This window comes from Carassius auratus, unplaced genomic scaffold, assembly GCF_003368295.1.
Source record: "Carassius auratus strain Wakin unplaced genomic scaffold, ASM336829v1 scaf_tig00020109, whole genome shotgun sequence".
NCBI lineage: Eukaryota > Metazoa > Chordata > Actinopteri > Cypriniformes > Cyprinidae > Carassius > Carassius auratus.
In genome coordinates this window covers 248,736-273,208 of record NW_020525006.1, presented here as the reverse complement: position 1 = coordinate 273,208, position 24,473 = coordinate 248,736, and the positions used below count along the sequence as shown (strand labels likewise).

General features: G+C 36.5%; 1 protein-coding gene across 3 annotated transcripts in view; it reads left to right on the top strand.

Annotated features, from left to right (window-relative positions):
- The window catches only part of LOC113076351 (breast cancer anti-estrogen resistance protein 3-like), a 74,193-nt gene that overhangs the window by 8,761 nt on the left and 40,959 nt on the right, over positions 1-24,473 (top strand). For 2 of the 3 annotated variants that reach the window (XM_026248991.1, XM_026248992.1), the window contains one exon: positions 1,931-2,045. In XM_026248991.1, coding sequence (XP_026104776.1) covers positions 1,931-2,045 — 115 coding nt within the window. Of the gene's footprint in view, positions 1-1,930; positions 2,046-10,444; positions 10,687-24,473 lie in introns of those variants that run through there. The other variant, XM_026248993.1, reaches the window with a different exon arrangement.

The following is a 24,473-nucleotide window of genomic DNA, read 5'->3' as shown; positions in this document are numbered from 1 at the left end:
ATTCAACTGTGGATTGAAGGCAGATGAACAATGGGCCCTCACCAGCATATGTTATCCCCTCGTTTTCCATCTCTTCACCCCTCTCTCTCCCACACTCTGGCTTTATGTCTTTCACTGACTTTGTGTCTGCCCTTCTGTCCATCCCTGTCCACCACCCTCACAGAGACATGGCAGTGGGAAAGAGTGCTCGCTGCTGATGTTTGAGATTCTGGGTAGAATCCATTCAATGAGATCATTGGAGCAGATGAGATAAAACACACAAAATGAGCATTGCAGCATGCATCTGTTTCTCCAAAGTCTCCAAAGTCAACACAGCTTCGCCTCGGTGCACCATTCAGTACAACAGATTTCACACGGATCCTCATAGCTACTCTTAATGAAGGACTTGGTAAAGATTTTTGAATGATTAGAATGAACACCACTAAGATTTCCAGGACATTATTATTAAAATTGCAGTTTTTTTAGTTTATAAAATGTATTTGCCCTTTTACCTTAATTAAAAATGAAATACTAAAACTTATTATGACATTTAAATGCTATAAGTATATTCAGTCATCACAATATTAGGATTTGACTCTGAGATATTCTAAAAAATAAAATTTACAGATGGTAAAAAAGTGAAGTGGTAAAAAACTAAAAACCAAGAAACCAAAAAAAAAAAAAAAAAAAAAAATTCAGTCTTTCTACTTCAAAATTTCATGTTTAATTAAAATTTAAAAATTAAATTATAATTAGTATTTTCTGTGAACCAGTAGATTTGTATGGAGCTCCGCACATGACATGCAGGAAAAAAATATTAGGCTAAATTGTGTGCGCGATTTAAGCCCCTTTCACACTGCAAGTCGGACCCGCAATATTCCCGTAACATTGCCTGTTCGCCTTCTGTGTGAAAGCAACCACGTCCCGGAATTGATTACCGAATTGAACCCGGGTCGGGGACCTAGTAACATTGCGGTAATCGATCCGGAACGAGCGCTGTGTGAACAAAAGCCAGATCTAATTCCGTATTGCGCGACTCTTTTACCGGCTGTTTTGAAGGAAGATCAACATTCGCGACGAAAACATATGTGCAAACTGTAATGAAGCAGAGATCAGTTAGTTCCTCACTTTCTGCGCTGACTCAGAGATCGTTTGCTTGCTTCAGTTAAAGTATAACGTGCCAAGCGTTGTCGACTCGTACATTACACGTCACGCGCTGATGTCACGTGTCGTTACGGGATCTTTACGGGTTGTGTGTGAAGGCACGCACATATACCGGGTCATCACTGGCAGTGTGAAAGTGCCAAATCTAGCGACCAGGAACAATTACAGGAACACTTTACCCCTGTATTTGCTGGAATGGCAGTGTGAAAGGGGCTTTACTAATTCGTACCCTCAATGTACTAAAACATGCACACGATTACTATTTCATTCCTTCGATTTACTAATTCCTTCCCTTGATATGGTAAATCGTCGCACGATTTAACAAATCTAGGGAACGCATTATTAAATTGAGGGAATGAAATAGTAATCGTGTGCAGTCCCAGATAACCTAGTGTGCTGTGATAGTGCACGCTTGTTAAAGTTTATTTAGGAAGGAATGCTTTGGCATGTGCACTGCAAATACTAAATAGCAGAAAATAGCACAAAGCCTTCAATTAAACGGCTCTTGTTTTGTCATGACAGGAACAATGAAAGCTGAGCTGCCATATAAAACATAGCCTTGCGTTTTTGTTGTGTCAGAAGCAGAATGAATGTATTGTTCTGAAAGCCACACAAGGCTGGACTTTGAGGAGTGGCGAGGCACGGGCCGTAATGACACACTGCTAACTTAAACCATATTCTGATGTTTGTTTTAGTGTGTAAATGATAGATGGCCATTAGCTCTAGCCCTTGTCATTCTCACCACACGTTCACACCAGTTCATCTCTGTGTTTTTGTCTCTCTTTAGGATTTGTTACACCTTAAAGAGATGGATCTGTTGGGTTTGGGGGTCCAAAGTCGTCTCCATCGCATCCACATTCTCTCCAGTATACAAGTGCTGCAGGAGCGCGAAACTAAAAGAGGTTAGTAACAAACTAAGTCTTTTCCCACTGAGCCCTGCTTGTGCTGGACAGCCTGTTACTGTGTCTATCCATTGCGCAGAGCTTGACACTGAAGTGCTTCATTTAATCGCAGCACGGCTATACTTAGGGTGGCAGAGTGGTTCAGCACAAGGCTGCAGGCACAATATGCTCAGGGACACATGCATATGGGGTCAAATTAACAGGGATATTTCACAAATCTAAGCATTGGGTGGTGGGATGGATCTCCCTGTGGAGAACTGTGTGTGTGTGTGTGTGTGTGTGTGTAATAGTAGTGTCTTTATTGAGAGTGAGGAGTCACGTGCCAATTTGGGTTGATTTGTAAGGGGTCTGAGCCGGTCGTCCCTGATGGCAGGATACACTATCGGTTGCCAGGGGCAATGCTTTCAGAACTTCACAGAGGCGCGACTAAACATTTCAGAGCACTTTTATTTTGTCGGCGGAACAGATCGAGATGGATCAACGAATATGAGAAAGAAAAGGAAGAAAGTAAAGCAATGCAAAAACATAAGGCGACAGAAAGGGGACCTTACAGGAACAAGCTCACACCAAGCGCAAAACAGCGGTGTTTGGAGAAGCTCTCAGGCATCCGAAATATCGACCCATACGAGCTCCCTGCAGCGGCACAGAGACCTGGACCATTTACCTCTGTGCACACATATGGACATTGGGAATTATATTGTTTACGATGTAAGTCACCTTGCATTCACGCTGTTAATGGCTTTAATCTAACCAGGACATTTACATCTTGCAATCACACATTTAACTACCCTTTGCAGCCCCCAACACAAAAACCTGGTACATTATGTGTCACTGGGCTAAAATAAAATAAAATCAAAACATACACAGCTTTAGCCTACCTCAAAACATGTTGGAAACGTTCGTATACATTGAACATCTCGTTACAATCTAGTGTTTACGAAACAGTCGCAGTTAATTACTTTGTCATTTTGGTCAAGAAGTACATTCTAAATGCAAGCTTTTAAACTCCTGCATTGTGTAGTAACTTAAACCAAAAACAATATAATTCCCAATGTCCATATGTGTGCATGGAGGTAAATGGTCCAGGTCTCTGTGCTGCTGAAGGAAGCTCGTATGGGTCGATATTTTGGATGCTTGAGAGCTTCTCAAAATACCGCTGTTTTGCGCTTGGTGTAACCTAAAAAAAACTGTATTCCATTGTTCCTATGTTTTCCATATGTATCGGGAGAGGTACTGGAGCAGTTTTTAACGCAGCAGTAACTTCCAGGCATGGTAAAACAGTGCAGAATTGCGAGAACCTCCTCTACTACCGAGTTAAAAACACATGTAAACAATCCTGTTTCGCCGCTGGTATCCTGCCAACATGGCGGAGACAGTGATATCGAGGGAGGGGCTTTGTGCTATGACGACAATTTCTCATTCTCAATAGCGATGCCAGCGCAGCTTGGTGAAGTTTTAAACTGAGACAAACATAATTATGCTATCCTCGAGATCTTCAAGGAGTCATCTCAAAGCCTTGAAAGTGATACACATCTAATCAGGGTGCTGAAATTATGGAGATAATAGCTCAGGAATACTCAGGAACATAAAAAACATTTACTGTCAGTACTGATAGTGAGTCATGAATGGACTTGCTTTCGTACACTCATCCACGGACAGCCTTGCCAAGAAAGTTGTCACGTCTGCTTATTTTAACATGGACTTGAAAAACTAAACTAATCATTATCCTTACTGTTTTAACATTGCTTTACTAATATTAATTGTATCATTTCATTTATTTAGTGTGGCAGGTCTCTTTTTCTAGACTTTATTATTATTATTATTTTTTTTTTTTTTTTTGCAAAATCTGGTAATACTGCCAGTCAAACAGACACACAGACACGTGTCTATGTAGAGGAGGAACAGACATGCTGCTGTGTGCAGGAGCTGCCAGGTGATTATAAACTCTTTTGCCCATCCCACAATCCCGGTAGTTAGCATTGTGTGAGGGCACCCCTCCACTGTGTGTAATTAAGTCCTTAAAAAGCATGTCAAGACACACACACACATACAAACAGAGGGATGACAGGCCAAGGCTCGTTTTCCAGGCATAAAATACTGCCTCAACTCCATTGCTATAGAGACTCTTACACTTAAGAAAATGGACTGTTGAATTAGATGTCTTAGATCAGCCTTTGTGTTTTGTACCCAATAGGAAAAGTCCCGAACAGCTTTTTTGAACAAAAGCAAGGGTTATTTAAAATGACAAAACAAGCAGTCTGTAATACAAACTAACAAAGGGTTACAGCAAGCAGTCTGAAAACAGTATCCTGTCAGTGGCTAAAAGACGTCTGGTCTTTGTACTGACATGGTCCCGTAGTTGAGGGCAATAACTATTGTTTTCCTGAAATGGTTTGGCTGTTTGAGAACTCTATAGGTGGTCTGATTAAAACGGGTTCGACACCTTTAACAACCCATTCTAACATGTCTCCATTCAATTCCTGTAGTCCTCACATCCTGTGAGAAATGCAAATGTTAAACTTTCAATTTCATAGACCACCTTCTTGAGAGCAAAGAGGGTTTAATCTCCACTGCTGCTGGCCTGGAAAAAATTGTGTTAATCTCATGAGAAAAGACAGGGAGCAATATTATTGTAACAGCTGTGTTTTCAAAACTTATACTACATACAAATATGTGTATGTATGTATGTATGGATGGATGGTTGGATGGATAGAATGACTGTATGTTCTGCAAAACATCTCTTTTGTGTTTCCTAGAAGAAAGTGAAACATACAGGTTTGACTTGACTTGAGTCATGAGTTGAGTCATGAGTTAGTAAATGATAATATTTTTCTGTAGTCATTTGGCTTAAGGCACTACTTTGTTTTATCTGGTGACTTTTGGGTAGTTGAAAAGTGTGTGTCAATGCATGAACACAATACTCACATGTATTTGCAGCACAGCATTGCAGTGATGTTCAGTGATGACCAGCCGCTCTAGTAGAAGGGCTGGAGTATTCTATTAAGTGAAGCATGATATTAAAAGGGTGATTGGCACACAGCCTTCCATGCTCTCAGTGCAGATTATAGATTCATTCAAAGGGATGCCAACATACAGTATATAAAATTTTATACATAAGCAGAATAAATTCCAAGGTTAGCAATACATCCTTCTAGGGGAGTTTCAGCATTTTTTTTATTATTAATTAATTAATTTATTATCTTTTTAAGCATGACGATTGTTGAATTCCAGAGTGGATAAATTTAATCACAATTATGCAGTTCTATCATTAGCTTTTTGGGTTCTTTGTAAAAACCTAATCCAGCATAAGCATTAGAAAAAAGAAGCATAATTTGAAACACTTTAAAGCCAGGGCTTAGCCTTGCCTTGTGAGAAAATGTGAGAAAACTCATCACAGTCATATGAAAGCCCAGGGTGACTCTTGGATATATTCTGGGCGTTTTGTGGGAACACTCTTCCCTGTCCTTGTGCTCACACTGGGTGAGAGAGTAGAGCTGGCATCAGCTTCCTCACTCCTCAGTCACATCCAGCTCTGAGCCAGCATTTCATAAATGTAAACACATTTCCCAGCCAGAATGAACAGCTGGGCCCCTCTTTAAAAAAAACTCTGTTTTGAAATTTAATACATATTCAAATTATATCCATCATGATGGATGATACATAAAGTATTGCTGCATTGCTGCTTCTCTGTGAGAAGCTTTTCAGATACCTGCATTAAGCTCTTGTCTGCTAGAGAAATATCATCTGTAGAAAGTCACCATTACTCTCCTGAACAATGTCTAGGAGGAGGAATATGTTGACATTCTGCCAACTTGCCCAAAAGACTCTACTCATAAAAGACGCCACATTTGATTTATTGCATAAACACAAAATGCATTAATGGAAAAAGTACATCTGAGGACATTAAGAAATCATAAAATTACTTTTTTTCCTTTACTTGATTAATGCATGTTCCGGGTCATACTCCGAATGATTCATCAATCATTCATCATTAGTCAAAAAAAGAAAAAGAAATTTTTTTTTGGATTATAATCAAAACTTGCTCTACCTCCAACACAACTTTCCTTGTTTGGCTGAAATCATCAAGTCATCTTATTTATTTATTTATTTCCATTTCAACCACCTGTCAGAAATCACTTTTCACAATGCTGATGTATATAATCAATTATTTCCTTATTATTTATTAAATATCCAGTTTAACTCTGAAATGCATCACATAGAAGCAAAATATGTTTTTAAATATGGGATTTTAATCGTTCCATCAATAAAATCTCGAAGAATGCATCTTAATACATTTCCTGTTGACAAAATCTCCAACTGGGAAAATTTGAGCTTAACAACATATGAATTTGAATATGAAATATCTAGTCTACTCTGAATACAGTCTATAAGAAGTCTTCTTCCTAGTAAAGATCATTTTACTTTCACTAGCCATATTTACCCAGGGACCTGGAATAGAGTTACACTTATATAAGAAAGAATGCAGGGCTGGAACCAGATAACCAGCCACCAGTGGCCACTTAGTCCATCAATATGACTGTGCTTGACCATGTGTAAGAGACAGATAAACTCCACTGATGACAGCTAGACTGTAAACTGAGAGCTCATATGTAGTGATGCTCACTGCTGAGCAGCAATTTGCCAGTGTTGGGAAATACCAGCCATGACAAGCAGATTCCACATCATGTTTATCTGAGGCAAAGCCTATAAGATAAAGCTGACAAGGCTGAGGCACTTCATTGGTCTCATTTTTACATGTTTTATCCGGTAACAGTTTAATAAGGCATTTGAATGATTCTTTCAAGGTTTCAATGAATTATGCATGCAAAAATACCCTCTTAATCATTTTTAAAGACTTTTAAAATATGATTTTAGGTGGTAAAGTTTGGAAAAGTCAGTGAAAAAATTATGATTATCACATTATTTAAGTCCATGATTTTATTATTCAGAAATCACTCATGAGGTAATTCATTTTGTCCTGTTGAAAACATTGCCTTGGTTATTATATGTTATATGGGCAAGATTACATTTCATACTTTGATACCTGTTCTTACACTCAGCCTTGGGTGGATCCAGTAGAAGGAGAGAGGCAGAAAATAATTAGATGAGCTGTATATCCCTTCTGAGTGACACTTCCTGTGGCTGTTTGAGAGACACAAACTTGGTCTTGTATTCATCTTGATGCATTCCATTCCAAGATGTGTATCTGTACCTGTATGGAAACACACAAATACATAAAAATAGCTCAACACATGATTTAAAATGGCTGAACAAGCTCACCATTTAGGTAAAATAAATTGTAAGAAAATAATGATGTATATTATTATATATATTATAATTAATAAGAATTATGACGGTAAATGCTATATAATGGTAGAAATGCGTCAAGCACTAGAAATGTGCAGTACAGTTTATATTACAGTACAGATATTGACATCACAGTCAGTGGATAGGACTGCTTTATGTTATTTACAGTACATGTGTAATTGACAGAAACATGGAGTAATGAGAAAATACAAGTCAAGGGCGAAGAAGACCTTCTTATTAACATGAGTTGTTAAGCAACATTGCAGCTGAATTCAACTGATGTGACTCATCCAATTAGAATAAGTGTACTGAAGCAGTTTTGCTAGACTTATCATTCGCTATGGATATTGTTTTCTTTGGTTGTGTCTATGATACATTTCTTGAGAACTTCAGGGCTGAATAAACCAGACATGTTGACAGATTCATCTTAACTCTTACTTTTTAGAGATCTATTGCCCATGTCACATAATAAATGTTCAGTTTCGAAGTGTACACGTTTAATTGCACAAAGATAAATATCGATAATAGTGCTTTGAGTGGTGTCTTTAACAGATATACATCTCTATTTTCATGACAATGTTTTGACACTGACAAATGGTACTGCACACTGCTAACCCTTACCCTAACCCTAACCCTACTTAAAGTGCCCCATCACACCATTTTTAAGATTCCTAATTTATTTATTTTTTTTGCCGTCTCCTACAATAGGTTTACATGCATGCCAGGCCAAAATACACTTCTTTTTTCTCTAAATATGCATTTAATATCACTTCATTTTTCAATGATTCTTTGCAGTCTCATCTTTTGAAAGTGAAAATTTCACACTAACAAGCTACAGTGTTTGAGGGTGGGGTCAAGTTGTTCGTGGCTGGCCTACAGAACACAGGCAAGCATTATGAAAATGTGTTACCCAGTGACGTCTAGCCGTCAAGGAAGTGCGAATCAAAATGACTAACGACTCGTTTAGGCTGTTCAGAGTTGATTCTTTGTATTGGGAGCAGTGATGGGAATAACGGCGTTATAAATGACGGCGTTAATAACGGCATTACTTTTTCCAGTAACGAGTAATCTAATTGATTACTCTTCTCATCTTAATAATGCCGTTACCGTTACTGGCAAAAAATGCGGCGCGTTACTATAACTGATGATGAAGCTGTTTTTTTTTTTTTTTTTTTTTTTTTTTTTTTCATCAGACCAACTAGATCTCTGAGCGAGAGGCAAATACTTTTTTTACTGTTCTTCCTTGGTAAGTGGGCAGAGCACGAGACAAGCGCATAAATGCTGACGATTGGCTGAGGTAGAGTAAAATTTCATTGTAAGCCAATCAGAGGTAGAGTTGGGCGGGTGTTCGAAAGCACGCATAGTAGTGATGGGAATTCGGCTCTTTTGACTCAGCTCACTGAAAAGAACCAGCTCTTTGGCTCACAAACGGCTCTTTAAATGACTTTGACTATAATATTTCAATTTTTTTTTACATAATTATTTAATTTCTATAGGCTAAATTTGAAAAAATAGAGTCGGCTCTTCAGATATGCGAGCCAGCTCTCGAAGTTTAACTAAAAGAGCCGGCTCTTAGAGTCGGCTCATTCGCGAATCGCGAACGACTCCTCAAAAGCTCATTCGCGAACGAGTCGATCCATCATCACTAACGCTCATGAATTGCGAACAACCCATCATAACGCATAGTTGGACAGGACAGGACACACAAGGAACAACACAAGCCAGTCAGTCAACAAGAGACAGGTATGGCAAGGAGCCCAAATAATCCAAAAGTAGCCTTCTCTAAATGGAAGTATATACATTACTTTTTCCTTCAAGAAATTAAAGAAACAATAAAAGGAAATATCAAAAGTTCCCAAAAATCTATCGTGTTATTTGCATTGATCCACTATATAAACATAATATCTACATACATGGCATTTGATTGGAGGCTAGTCTCACTTTGTCCCACAGCAACATTTTTTTTTAGATGTGTGTACGTTTCATGTTTCTGTTAATAATGTATTGTATTAAGTGTCCATTTCATTATAATATTCAGATTTATCATAAATAATTGAACATGCACATGTATTTTAAGTTCCTTTAAAGAGGGGTAGAGGTGGGGTCACATTTGAGCATTTAAAATTAAATTTTACTTGAAAGTAACGCAATAGTTACTTTCTTAAGTAACTAGTTACTTTTAAAATTTGTAACTGAGTAACTAATTTAGTTACTTTTTTGGAAGAAGTAACTAGTAAATGTAACTAATTACTTTTTAAAAGTAACTTGCCCAACACTGATTGGGAGACAATACACAAACAGCATTACACACTACATGAAAGGTTATATTCAAAATGGCATAATGAGGCACTTCAATCCAGATATATCCTTTTCAGTGTTTCTTGTGCACACACTTTGTTAGTAGTGAATTCTTTGTTGTGACACTTATGCACTTTTGGTATTTATATGCAACCCAATATTACTAGAAATGTATTACAAAATGGATAGATTTGGTTCTAGATGTTTGCACAATGTTTTGCACAGCATTCAGATGGTAACTGAGTGACAAACAAACATCTGAATCACCTGCAGTGCGATTTAGTCATATTACACCCCATCTCTCTGCATGAATCATTCGGGAAGGAACTCTGCCTCTGTTGTTTGTTATCGTCTCCCACTGACAATGAAGAGGAATCCGAGGACAAAGAGACGGGAAGTTCTGTTCCTCACAGACAACAGGGGAAAAACCTTTAGCCATTTTGATTAGCCATTTATGAAAACGCATTTTAATGGTTGAGAGTTAAAGTAAATCATTGCTGACTGTACAAGGTGTGATACTTCAGACGGAGTCTATTTTTAGATTATTTTAAATTTTAACATTGACAATGTCAGTGTTCAGTTGACACATAACAGAAGCTTGTTATACATGTCCAAAAAAGTAAATTTTGAACAAAGAGGGACCAGTAATGTGCGGACTGGACACATGACAGATGAGAGAGCTGCTGGGGGCAGGGGCCAGCTAGTCAGTTGTGAGATGACTCCTTAAGTTCCACCCACTGGAGAGGGTGTGTCTGGGAAATCCTAAATCACTCCCTTGGGAACTGAACTAAGGAGAGAGAGAGGGACTCGGAGGAGATTGTAAGACTGCTTGGGGAACACTGGCACAGTTCATAGTGGTAGCTCAGTGGCAACGTAACAGGATTGTCATTCACTCTCAACTTGCTGTCCGTCAGTGTGAATCTGTGCACTGGGTCGCTATGCTTGTTGTGGAACTGAGAAACTCTTACTAACAGACTGCAGAAGGAGGATATTTCAGGTTTTTGCATACTTAGACATACTTACAACCTTTAGCCAGGTAAGAAAACTTTTATTTTATTTTTTTGTTTGTTTTTAAGTATAATTTTGGCTCTTTGAACAAATAATGCTAAATATTATTGTCAAAGCTTGCGAACTATGACACTTTGCGTGTTACATTTGGTAGCTGACAGTGTGAGTGTGTTTGTGTGTGTTATAACACACACTCACACTCAGCAGCAGCAGCAGTCTCTATTGCCTTTTGAGTTGCTCATGAGGGAAAAAAATGGCAGCCACTGCTGAGGACTTTAATAAATATGTGATTAATATGTCACAAATCGACTGAATGTAGCACTGCGGGTTACATCGTAGTAGGGTGGGGGTGGGGTTTGGGGCTAAAGTGAAAGCTATGAATATTAACATATAACATATAACTATCAACGAGTGTGTTTACCTCTACAACAAAGAACTATTATATCAAAAACAGCTCATTATTTAAGAACAAAATCATGTTTACATAAAAAATTAGGTTTCTTTCTCTTCACAAATATACACACATTGAATAAGTACATTAAAATGCCGATGAACCTCATGACCTTAAGAACTTGTCATCTTATATATTAATCAATGTAGATTGTCCATGTAAACATGCTTAATAACTTATAAAATCATGTATTTAGAAAACAAAATATTCCAACAGAAGATGTGGGACCCTTTTTTGTTTTGGCCTCATTCTGTCGTCCCTACGTTGCTCTTGGTGTTTGTTTGTTTGTGGTGTTTTCCTCTCAACATGCTCATTACAGTAATTAGGGAGCATCCATGTTGCATGTGATTGGACTGAAAGATGTTAAAGATCTACTTTTAGCACGTAGAGCTGAGAGAGACTGATGTGACCGCTGGCTCCACGCCTTCAGTGAATGGGTGTGTGGTGCGTTCACAAGTCTGCATGTATTTCCACACTTCCTATCCTGATAAGCCTTAGTGTGATGAACCACTCAGGCATGATTTGTGGCTGTTGACTACTGGTACGGGAGTTTGAGTTGAAGCAGAAAGTGCTGTGTATGTCATGGGGGGGGGGGGGGTATGGTTGCCCATATGTTCCTCTCTCTGTGTGCAGCTGAGTTGTGCACACTTGGAGAACTATGGTGCATTCTTGGTTGTTTTGTCTCCTGTTGCTTTACTGCTATTGTCATTGAAAATGGGACCCTGGAATGAAACAAACACAGTGATGTAGTGCTAGAACTCTCACTCTACAAAATGGTCCAATGGTTTTAAGTGGTTTTGCTTCAAGACCTACACTAACGTTGAAACTTTTTTGGTGTCAGTATTATCTTTTTATGAAAAACACAGTGAAAACAGTAATATTGTGAAATATTTTTACAATTTCAAATAAGTTTTCTATTCGAATGTTTTAAAATTATATTTATTCCTTTAAATGCAAAGCTTCTAGGGCTGCCCCCTAATAGTTGACTAACCTTTAGACGATGAGAAGAGGCTTGGTCGACGAAAATGTTATTAGTTGCAGAAAAAAAATACACAGGAAGTGGTGAGGTCACGCAGTCCATAACGAAAAGATCATTAACAGCTGGATTTTGTGAAAAAACAGTACATCCAAACGCTCGCCTATCATTCATCAACCTCAGATATGGCATAGCATCTGAAATATGTAAGTAGTAGCAACTTTACCTGGCCACTCAAACTAATGTTAACCTAGAAATATGAGCGTTATTCAAGTGTTTGTGCAGAATGTGAAAGCTGAACAGTAATTGCACTTGTAATGAAAATACACTATCATTTTGGTACTATAAGAGTAAGAAGAGTAATGCATTACAGTAGTTATTATACTATAGCTTATGCCAAGATGATTTATGACTTTGACCTTTGACCTTTTGACAGGTTGAACTTCCGGTAACCTTATGATGGATGGGCGGAACTTTCCGACTTCAAGGGTTAACCTATGACCTTTCCACGCATCGATCATGTGCTTTTGACAGAAAGTTTTACCCTATTGACCTAATTAGTTCTAAATCATGGTTTTGACGGCTAGTTTAAACGGAAGATGAAAGACTCCCACACATCGATCATGCGGTTTTGACAGAAAGTTTTACCCTATTGACCTAGTTAGTTTTAAATTATAATGGTACATGAAAGACTCCTCACGCATCGATCATGCGGTTTTGACAGAAAGTTTTACCCTATTGACCGTTAGTTTGTTTGAAGTGTGTGCCAGTTGTTTGAACTCTGTGTCAGTTAGTTTGTTTGAAGTTTATCACAGTTATAAGGTTATGTGTGTGTGTGTGTGTGTGTGTGTGTGTGGTTATACGGCTTCTCCCGCCTCCCACTACATTTATGAGCGGTGTATAAATGGGGTCGGTGTGTTCTACATTTATATATATATATATATATATATATATATATATATATATATATATTTATAAAACATTCTATAATTTATATAATTCTAAAAAATAATTAAAGGTTGAAAAACATTTCAGTTATATAATTTATATAATCTAAAACACATTTTAATTATTTCACATTTATATATATAAAACATTATATAATTTATATAATCTAAAACACATTTTAATTATTTCACATTCATATATAAAACATTATATAATTTATATAATCTAAAACACATTTTAATTATTTCACATTTATATATATGAAACATTATATAATTTATATAATCTAAAACACATTTTAGTTATTTCACATTTATATATACAACATTTTATAATTTATATAATCTAAAACACATTTTAGTTATTTCACATTTATATATAAAACATTCTATAATTTATATAATGTAAAGCGATTTAACCAAGGCTGAAAAAACATTCTGTTCTTTTAAAAAAGGTTATAAATTAAACTGTATAAAAAATATACTGAAACCGACTGTTTCAGATAAACAAGATCCAATGTTTATTTTTTATTTTTTTTAGAGAGCAGAAAGGAGGTATTTTCACATCGCCTTCCTGACCTGCAAGTATTCACAGCGTCTGTGTTTGCACGCCACAGTGCACACTCGTCGGAATTTACTACAAAATCATAATATCTTCAAAGCCATTTTTTTATTAAAACTAACGTATCTCACGCGGGAGTACCATGTTTTTGACAGTTTTCTGACGGTTCACCTATGAATTACGGTGGGCGAGCGGCTAGCATCTCTTGTACCCCTCTCTCTCTCCCTCTCTCTCCCTCTAATGCCTGTGTACACACATTCGTCTCCAAGTCTTATTTTCTTCTTTTAATGAATATAAACACATTATACATTCACAAACAATATAAAACAAAACATGTACATTAGTTTTGTTCATCACTAAAAATATACATTTTACCAGGATCGGGGAAAAAATATATAATTGAACAGAATGAAGAATATGGTCTATTGAGGAACCCGGACGTGTCATTGACACAATTCAGTTAAATTCATTTCACATTATTTGTTGCAAGACATTTTCTATATTATATTTAAAACCTTTTATATCCATCTTTATATCATATCTTTTTCAAAAAGCTGTTTATTTATTTATTTTAACCATACACCTACAGTACCACCATACAATAAAATGCTGCGTGCACGTACACTTTTAAGCGATCTGAATTATGACTAGCCTATAAATTTCATCATAAGCCACACGTACCTTGTTATATCACTATAATATCCACGGCGCTATACAAATTTGTATTCTGATAAACCATATAAACAAGCGGACATACGCGTGGACATATCAAGTTAAAAAGAGACTTATCTCTATTTTAAACAATATTAAATTATATATGACGGCATGTTACTAAACCGGAACATACATTTTAAACAAGTATTCATCGTTTTTATAAAACACATCGCAGTAACAGACATGTTACTAAACCAAAACAAATAATTTTATCATACATTTTTTTTAATCATGTATTCAATCAATACTTATACAACATATACAAACACATTTTAAACATATTTTAAACAAAAACTAATCATAAACGCAGCCTTCTCAAAATTACAGACATGTACAATCATGCTGATCACATATTATGGGATATTCAGACTTTTAGCCACTAATAGGTTTTAGGATAATGAAAAACACCAACGTCTGAGGGCTGCCAAAATATCTCCAGTCCCCCAAAACCCACTCAGACTCCAGGGGTTAAAGAATATGAAAATAAATAATTATATAATGACATCATCATCCTAAAGCAATTCATTAAACAAAAAAAGTATTCAAAATATAAGTTAATCAAACTTATAAAACACACCATACTCTTCTTTTTTTTTAAAAAGATAACTTATTTTAAATGTGATAGCATAGTATATACAATAAACATTTCTGATGATACATATAAAAAATTATCCCTTACAGTTTTAGACCGGTGAGAGATGTCCAAACATGAATGAAATATCCCCAAAATAAAATGTATGACTTAAAAAATAAAATAAAAATGATTAAATCATAAACAGAATCTCACAGGTCCTCGTAGTGAAATGTATGTGAGACCCGAGGGGCTGCTTCACACACACCCCGCGCAGGCGAGGGTGGAGTTCCAGACCGCATGATCTAAGTCAATGGTGTACATTATTTCAAAGCTAACATTAATGTAATTTTTTTTAATAATCAGTACCCCCAGTACATCTGATGTCCGTTGATTCTTAATTCATGATATATATTACCTAAAATATTTTATATTTTTATATAATATTATATAATAAAAAATTATTTATATCATATTATATCATATCATATGTATGATCATATTATATCAGATGCGTCATGCATTAATCACTTTAGATTCTTTAAAGTTCTTATTTTTAGCACCATCTTCAAAGTTTTCATACCATCTCTCTCTCTCTCCCCCTCACACACACACACACACACACACACACGCACACACACACACACACACACACACACACAATATGAAACATGATGCCAAAGTCTTTCTGCATGTTTTTTAAAAATAAAAAATATTGATTTAGCTTTAAATCTATGCTGAGGAGCTCGTTTGTTTGTCACAGTATAGACTGTGAAGTTTAGATGAAGTGGCTTTATCTTTTAGAAGAAAGACCCTCGATCGTATTCAACCATTAAAGATGGTTCAGGAAAGACCCACGCGTCCTAGAGATGTAATTTATGTGCGTTGCTACGGTCGTAAACCTTTCACATATCTATGGTACTTTCAGACACAGAGCAGGAAAGACATTTGCAGGCCCTCTGCTTAGCCGTCCCAAAATACCTCCATTTAAAAGCAAAAATATTAAAATGACCGCCTGTACATCTAACAGGCTGTAGTTCTATTTTATATGTTTTGTATTAAAAGTACTTACTTTTGTATTTAAATCCTTATTTAAAACAATATATTTAACCGACAGTATCCCCCCAACGTGTGTTTTCCATCAGTTGTTTGCCCTTCAGCCTTATTACGTAGTGCTTTTCATTTAGCCTACTGTGAGATCCCTTTACAATAGTGTAATGAAAGTTAACTTTTCTTAAAGTTTATAGTTGTATTTTACTGTATCCCCATCCTTCTATCCTGTAGATTGTATGCGTACTGTAAAATAACAAATATACATCTTGCTTAAAGTCACTAAAATAATTACACCTACAATTTGAAATGTGTTTAAACACATTGTGTGTCACTAAAGCAAGGCACACCGTCTATCGTCTTATTTTTTTAAATAACCGATGACCGTCATCGTCTCTTCATATAATTTATCCACCCGAGTGCTTTTCTCACACGAGTAGAAAACTCTTTCTCTTTTGGATGTGTTTGGCAGAAACATAATTTCTACATCAGAATTTTTTTTAAATGTACGCTAAACTTTTCTCATTCGACAGAAATACTATTTTCAAATTATTTACCCGGCCTATAACACTCGGTGTAAATGTTCTTACCTAGAACAGAAAACATACACTTTGACTGTTTTGTAGATGCCAACAGATCATGTCAAGGGTGTTTCACTAAGAATCACAATGTTTTGTAAATGACATTTTTCTTACACCTCGATATTTAGCCGTATCAAGATTTTGGAGGTCCGTTCACAATTTGTTTGTCGGATCCTACGTTTTTATGCGATCTTTGTGCGGCGTCATCGTAATAGGAATAAATGAAAATTAAGAAATTAAGTTACAGTTTCTCTCTTCGAGATATTTATTTTAGCTCAACTTTGTGTCTGTCCAAAAAAGTGTGATCGCATGATGCATCGAAGCAAAAATGAAGTCTAGCTGTTTTACACTTAAAACTATTACAACCTAAACAAATCAAACGGTACACTCGTTTAAGTTTGAGCGCGTTAAAGTTTCCACACTCTTGTGAGATACATTTTATCCATAACCTTTTGTGTATTCGAGCGACCAAACCACTAAGATAGATAGTATAGCAAGAAAACTAACGTTTACAACGCATATAGAATTCAGAATACAATTGTTAAAGTTTTTTTTTTTTTTTTTAACTGTTGATTTGTAAATTATATTTTTATTACTCCGTTAGATTAAGTCATCGGGTTCGGATAGCCGATGACGCAATTCACATTTTTATTTTTAAGACTCCTGTAAGTTCATGCTAAATCTCGCGTGGGAAAGAGAGCGGGGTGAGCGTATTCTATTCATTTAAGAAAAATTGCCCAAACTTTTCTATTATTTTGACAAAACACGACACAACGACATTAAACAATGTTATCAGTTCCTACGGCCATCTTCTTCGATTCAAATAAAGCAACATCTCTAGTGTATGTGCTAAACATCTTTGCTTCTCCACTTCTCCAGATTTGTTAGATGGGCTACCGTTGTAATAAAAAACACATTTGAGAACTACGACGTTCTCACTTTTGTAACGGTTATAGAAAAATGCCGTACACACTTTTGCATTTCATAATTCAGTGATTTTAGCTGTAATGGTCACATAAGACAAAAAATTGTCAATGTGTGACTCGTAAACATGTATAATTTTATTTGTTTATTTATTTTTACCAGAGATAGTCGACCGATCTGTTGACACGTTGTTTTGCAGTTTTCTCTGACTGCGGTCAAACATACACTGCCTGTTCATAGGAATTTTACAGCATAACAATATAGCCCCTACATCTAGAGCTCTTGTTTATATAGCCGATGACCACGTTCACATTGTTTCAACATTTCCGCATTACATTAAAGAGTAGGCCTATGCGTACTCCCCTTCGGTCGTAAGCATTATCATCTACCGCGCGCTGAGATTTTTCTGCTTTGTCTACTGTTGACGGATTTGCTAGAGGGACTATGTCGCCCCGTTGTAACGTGATTACATTTAAGATCCATAAGATTGCGCTACATTCACCTGAAAAGGCTATAGATATAGTCTTTTATACAGTAAATGTGTATCAGAATAACAATGACCTAATAGTGAAATCCACTCTTCTAAACTATTGTGAAAGTTTTAATGCAACTCTGTAAATAGCTTTTTTTTTTCTAATACCGTATACTGCACATTATTGTTTGGTTGTCTTTGTACAGTATTTCAATAAATAAACCGGTGTTGATAAGTCGTTCATTTAAGTGGAGGGCGGGATGATTTTGACCTTCTTTAGTCATTCGTCGTGCTTAAGGTCTGATCCGGGAAACCGCACTACGACTGGAACTGCGCTTTGTCGCGTCTAAATAACCCGCTCTTCTTTAAGAAAACCGCGAGGCGAGCAGTTTCTGACATCCATTAATTCACCTCATTTTTTCACAACCGCAAATGTTTTGTTTAGCATACATATTAGTTACATAGGTGTCACGCATGAAATTTATAGTTATTTTAAATAATTATGATAGAGTTACAGGTTTAGGTTAGTGGGGTGCCTGTAAGCGGTGAAAACTTCGAGCATCGGAGACGACGGTGTTACTCAAACACCCCATAGCGTTATCTTTTAACAAACTATTGTATTGTGCGTTTCTAAGACAAAATCTGTAACAGCGTTCATTAATATGTTGAGATGAAAATAAACATACAAAACTTTATAATGAGCGTGAGTTCAATATAGCCTAACCAACAAATGTTTGTTCTAACGCTTTCGCACTAAAATTGCGAGATTTCCTGACTTTGCCGTGTTTAATGGATGCTAGATCTCATCACGCCGCAGCGAATTGTAAACCACACACTTCCTCATCGCATTACGCTAAGAAACTGCACATGGTTAAAGCTATTACACCATAAACTGTCTAAAGTTGTTAATGTACAAGCACAGTAAACTATTTCTACAAAAATATCATTGCACTACTGTTTTTGCATATAATACATCATTCAACAATACTTTTGCACACTCATTCAACTATTTATTACCAGCCGTTCTCACGTTCCTGCTGTTCATAATGTATATATAATCCTTCATTGCTCCGTTCATCATGTACATACGATCCCTACATTGCATTCATATTTATATTCTGTACTCTGATCAATATCGTATATAGCAACTACGCTGTATAGTCTGCACATCATAGCTTTACTTACTCTGCACTTTTATGTATACAAAACACTATATTCTTGCACTTCTGGTTAGATGCTAACTGCATTTCATTAGCTCTGTACTTGTACTCTGCATAATGACAATAAAGTTGAATCTAATCTAAACAAGTACAATCGTACGCTTCCAGGACTCTGCTCATTCTTTCTGTTTCAATTTGTTTAAACGGACTTTCGCATTCTTATCTTATTTTCACCAACTAAGCGTTATTCCTAGGCCTCGCGGATTGTTTTCTAGTTTTGGCCCTCAAATTCTTTGTTCATACGTAGCGATATCTCTGTGAATTTGCTTGATTTCATAAAATATATTTTACGCTATATCATTATCCTATCCTAGTTTATATCAGATACAAGTTTGTTTCTTCATATTTCTCGTAAGTCAAACCCCTAACCACGGCCCTTCACCCTCCTCCGCTTTTTGAGCGCAACACCCACAACCTATTTTTTGGTAGAATGTACATAAGATCCACCGCTACTTCCTCATGACTACGGCTAGTCTTTATCCCCTGTGAGCGGCTGACCTCATAAACTCTGCAGTTATCGCAGGTTTTCTTATGATCCGCGAACAAGGGTTTTACAGCGCGGTCGATGGAGTATCTATCAGTATCTACCTGGACTGACAGAATCGTCTTTGTCTGAAACTGACGCACTCTCAAATTTTCAAATAATAAGGCTTCGACGGATCTGAACCATTTGAAAAAACACTGGATCGTCGTGGATTTAAAAAAAAACACTGGATCGTAGTGGATTTTAAAACGCTTGGTTTACTTCTTGGAACAAAATCTGAAAAGGATGTCCGCCACTACCAGCGCTGCTGCGGATGAGCGAGTGGAGTGCGGCTGTGACGAAGGAAAGATGTGTCCTGTAAAAGCCAACATAGACTCTATGTTTAAACAATGTTACAGAGAGCAAATGGTTGATCTGATGCGTAAAATCATAGACGATGCATCTGATCCAAATCATGATTTTACAACGGATTCCAAGCGCGTAACAAATCTCAAGAAAGAAATGGACGTTGTAAGAAGTCTGAAAAATAACCCGTGGCCCGATTTGACGAGCTTGTATACGACCAGCAAGGCGCCGATTTGTGTAACGACCAGAAAAATTCTGTATGTGACGGCCGAATGTAGCGGCGAGATGTACATTAACGAGACTCTCTGTCTGTGTACATGCATAACGGATTTGTGTGTGATGTTATTCGCTAAACATTATGGTTTCGCCATACCTGAAATTATTGAAACCGTCGTCGATTTCATAGTAGAACAAAACTTGAGGGCCTGCCGAGATTTTCTTTTCTGGCTAGATAACTTGTGATGTCATGTCATCCCTATTGTTTGTAATAACAATCACTTTCTTCATTACTTCATTGTAAATTCAACACTGTTTTGTTGAAATAAAAGTTTGAATCCTCTCATCGGATATTCTTTCTCAGAGTTCATTTTTTGGATTTTAATGATTTAGCACATTACAATGAGTATACTGTCGCGGATACTCTAACGGGGGTAGAATGGACGGGAGTAGATGTGCGAGAAATATGAAGAAACAAACTTGTATCTGATATAAACTAGGATAGGATAATGATATAGCGTAAAATATATTTTATGAAATCAAGCAAATTCACAGAGATATCGCTACGTATGAACAAAGAATTTGAGGGCCAAAACTAGAAAACAATCCGCGAGGCCTAGGAATAACGCTTAGTTGGTGAAAATAAGATAAGAATGCGAAAGTCCGTTTAAACAAATTGAAACAGAAAGAATGAGCAGAGTCCTGGAAGCGTACGATTGTACTTGTTTAGATTAGATTCAACTTTATTGTCATTATGCAGAGTACAAGTACAGAGCTAATGAAATGCAGTTAGCATCTAACCAGAAGTGCAAGAATATAGTGTTTTGTATACATAAAAGTGCAGAGTAAGTAAAGCTATGATGTGCAGACTATACAGCGTAGTTGCTATATACGATATTGATCAGAGTACAGAATATAAATATGAATGCAATGTAGGGATCGTATGTACATGATGAACGGAGCAATGAAGGATTATATATACATTATGAACAGCAGGAACGTGAGAACGGCTGGTAATAAATAGTTGAATGAGTGTGCAAAAGTATTGTTGAATGATGTATTATATGCAAAAACAGTAGTGCAATGATATTTTTGTAGAAATAGTTTACTGTGCTTGTACATTAACAACTTTAGACAGTTTATGGTGTAATAGCTTTAACCATGTGCAGTTTCTTAGCGTAATGCGATGAGGAAGTGTGTGGTTTACAATTCGCTGCGGCGTGATGAGATCTAGCATCCATTAAACACGGCAAAGTCAGGAAATCTCGCAATTTTAGTGCGAAAGCGTTAGAACAAACATTTGTTGGTTAGGCTATATTGAACTCACGCTCATTATAAAGTTTTGTATGTTTATTTTCATCTCAACATATTAATGAACGCTGTTACAGATTTTGTCTTAGAAACGCACAATACAATAGTTTGTTAAAAGATAACGCTATGGGGTGTTTGAGTAACACCGTCGTCTCCGATGCTCGAAGTTTTCACCGCTTACAGGCACCCCACTAACCTAAACCTGTAACTCTATCATAATTATTTAAAATAACTATAAATTTCATGCGTGACACCTATGTAACTAATATGTATGCTAAACAAAACATTTGCGGTTGTGAAAAAATGAGGTGAATTAATGGATGTCAGAAACTGCTCGCCTCGCGGTTTTCTTAAAGAAGAGCGGGTTATTTAGACGCGACAAAGCGCAGTTCCAGTCGTAGTGCGGTTTCCCGGATCAGACCTTAAGCACGACGAATGACTAAAGAAGGTCAAAATCATCCCGCCCTCCACTTAAATGAACGACTTATCAACACCGGTTTATTTATTGAAATACTGTACAAAGACAACCAAACAATAATGTGCAGTATACGGTATTAGAAAAAAAAAAGCTATTTACAGAGTTGCATTAAAACTTTCACAATAGTTTAGAAGAGTGGATTTCACTATTAGGTCATTGTTATTCTGATACACATTTACTGTATAAAAGACTATATCTATAGCCTTTTCAGGTGAATGTAGCGCAATCTTATGGATCTTAAATGTAATCACGTTACAACGGGGCGACATAGTCCCTCTAGCAAATCCGTCAACAGTAGACAAAGCAGAAAAATCTCAGCGCGCGGTAGATGATAATGCTTACGACCGAAGGGGAGTACGCATAGGCCTACTCTTTAATGTAATGCGGAAATGTTGAAACAATGTGAACGTGGTCATCGGCTATATAAACAAGAGCTCTAGATGTAGGGGCTATATTGTTATGCTGTAAAATTCCTATGAACAGGCAGTGTATGTTTGACCGCAGTCAGAGAAAACTGCAAAACAACGTGTCAACAGATCGGTCGACTATCTCTGGTAAAAATAAATAAACAAATAAAATTATACATGTTTACGAGTCACACATTGACAATTTTTTGTCTTATGTGACCATTACAGCTAAAATCACTGAATTATGAAATGCAAAAGTGTGTACGGCATTTTTCTATAACCGTTACAAAAGTGAGAACGTCGTAGTTCTCAAATGTGTTTTTTATTACAACGGTAGCCCATCTAACAAATCTGGAGAAGTGGAGAAGCAAAGATGTTTAGCACATACACTAGAGATGTTGCTTTATTTGAATCGAAGAAGATGGCCGTAGGAACTGATAACATTGTTTAATGTCGTTGTGTCGTGTTTTGTCAAAATAATAGAAAAGTTTGGGCAATTTTTCTTAAATGAATAGAATACGCTCACCCCGCTCTCTTTCCCACGCGAGATTTAGCATGAACTTACAGGAGTCTTAAAAATAAAAATGTGAATTGCGTCATCGGCTATCCGAACCCGATGACTTAATCTAACGGAGTAATAAAAATATAATTTACAAATCAACAGTTAAAAAAAAAAAAAAAACTTTAACAATTGTATTCTGAATTCTATATGCGTTGTAAACGTTAGTTTTCTTGCTATACTATCTATCTTAGTGGTTTGGTCGCTCGAATACACAAAAGGTTATGGATAAAATGTATCTCACAAGAGTGTGGAAACTTTAACGCGCTCAAACTTAAACGAGTGTACCGTTTGATTTGTTTAGGTTGTAATAGTTTTAAGTGTAAAACAGCTAGACTTCATTTTTGCTTCGATGCATCATGCGATCACACTTTTTTGGACAGACACAAAGTTGAGCTAAAATAAATATCTCGAAGAGAGAAACTGTAACTTAATTTCTTAATTTTCATTTATTCCTATTACGATGACGCCGCACAAAGATCGCATAAAAACGTAGGATCCGACAAACAAATTGTGAACGGACCTCCAAAATCTTGATACGGCTAAATATCGAGGTGTAAGAAAAATGTCATTTACAAAACATTGTGATTCTTAGTGAAACACCCTTGACATGATCTGTTGGCATCTACAAAACAGTCAAAGTGTATGTTTTCTGTTCTAGGTAAGAACATTTACACCGAGTGTTATAGGCCGGGTAAATAATTTGAAAATAGTATTTCTGTCGAATGAGAAAAGTTTAGCGTACATTTAAAAAAAATTCTGATGTAGAAATTATGTTTCTGCCAAACACATCCAAAAGAGAAAGAGTTTTCTACTCGTGTGAGAAAAGCACTCGGGTGGATAAATTATATGAAGAGACGATGACGGTCATCGGTTATTTAAAAAAATAAGACGATAGACGGTGTGCCTTGCTTTAGTGACACACAATGTGTTTAAACACATTTCAAATTGTAGGTGTAATTATTTTAGTGACTTTAAGCAAGATGTATATTTGTTATTTTACAGTACGCATACAATCTACAGGATAGAAGGATGGGGATACAGTAAAATACAACTATAAACTTTAAGAAAAGTTAACTTTCATTACACTATTGTAAAGGGATCTCACAGTAGGCTAAATGAAAAGCACTACGTAATAAGGCTGAAGGGCAAACAACTGATGGAAAACACACGTTGGGGGGATACTGTCGGTTAAATATATTGTTTTAAATAAGGATTTAAATACAAAAGTAAGTACTTTTAATACAAAACATATAAAATAGAACTACAGCCTGTTAGATGTACAGGCGGTCATTTTAATATTTTTGCTTTTAAATGGAGGTATTTTGGGACGGCTAAGCAGAGGGCCTGCAAATGTCTTTCCTGCTCTGTGTCTGAAAGTACCATAGATATGTGAAAGGTTTACGACCGTAGCAACGCACATAAATTACATCTCTAGGACGCGTGGGTCTTTCCTGAACCATCTTTAATGGTTGAATACGATCGAGGGTCTTTCTTCTAAAAGATAAAGCCACTTCATCTAAACTTCACAGTCTATACTGTGACAA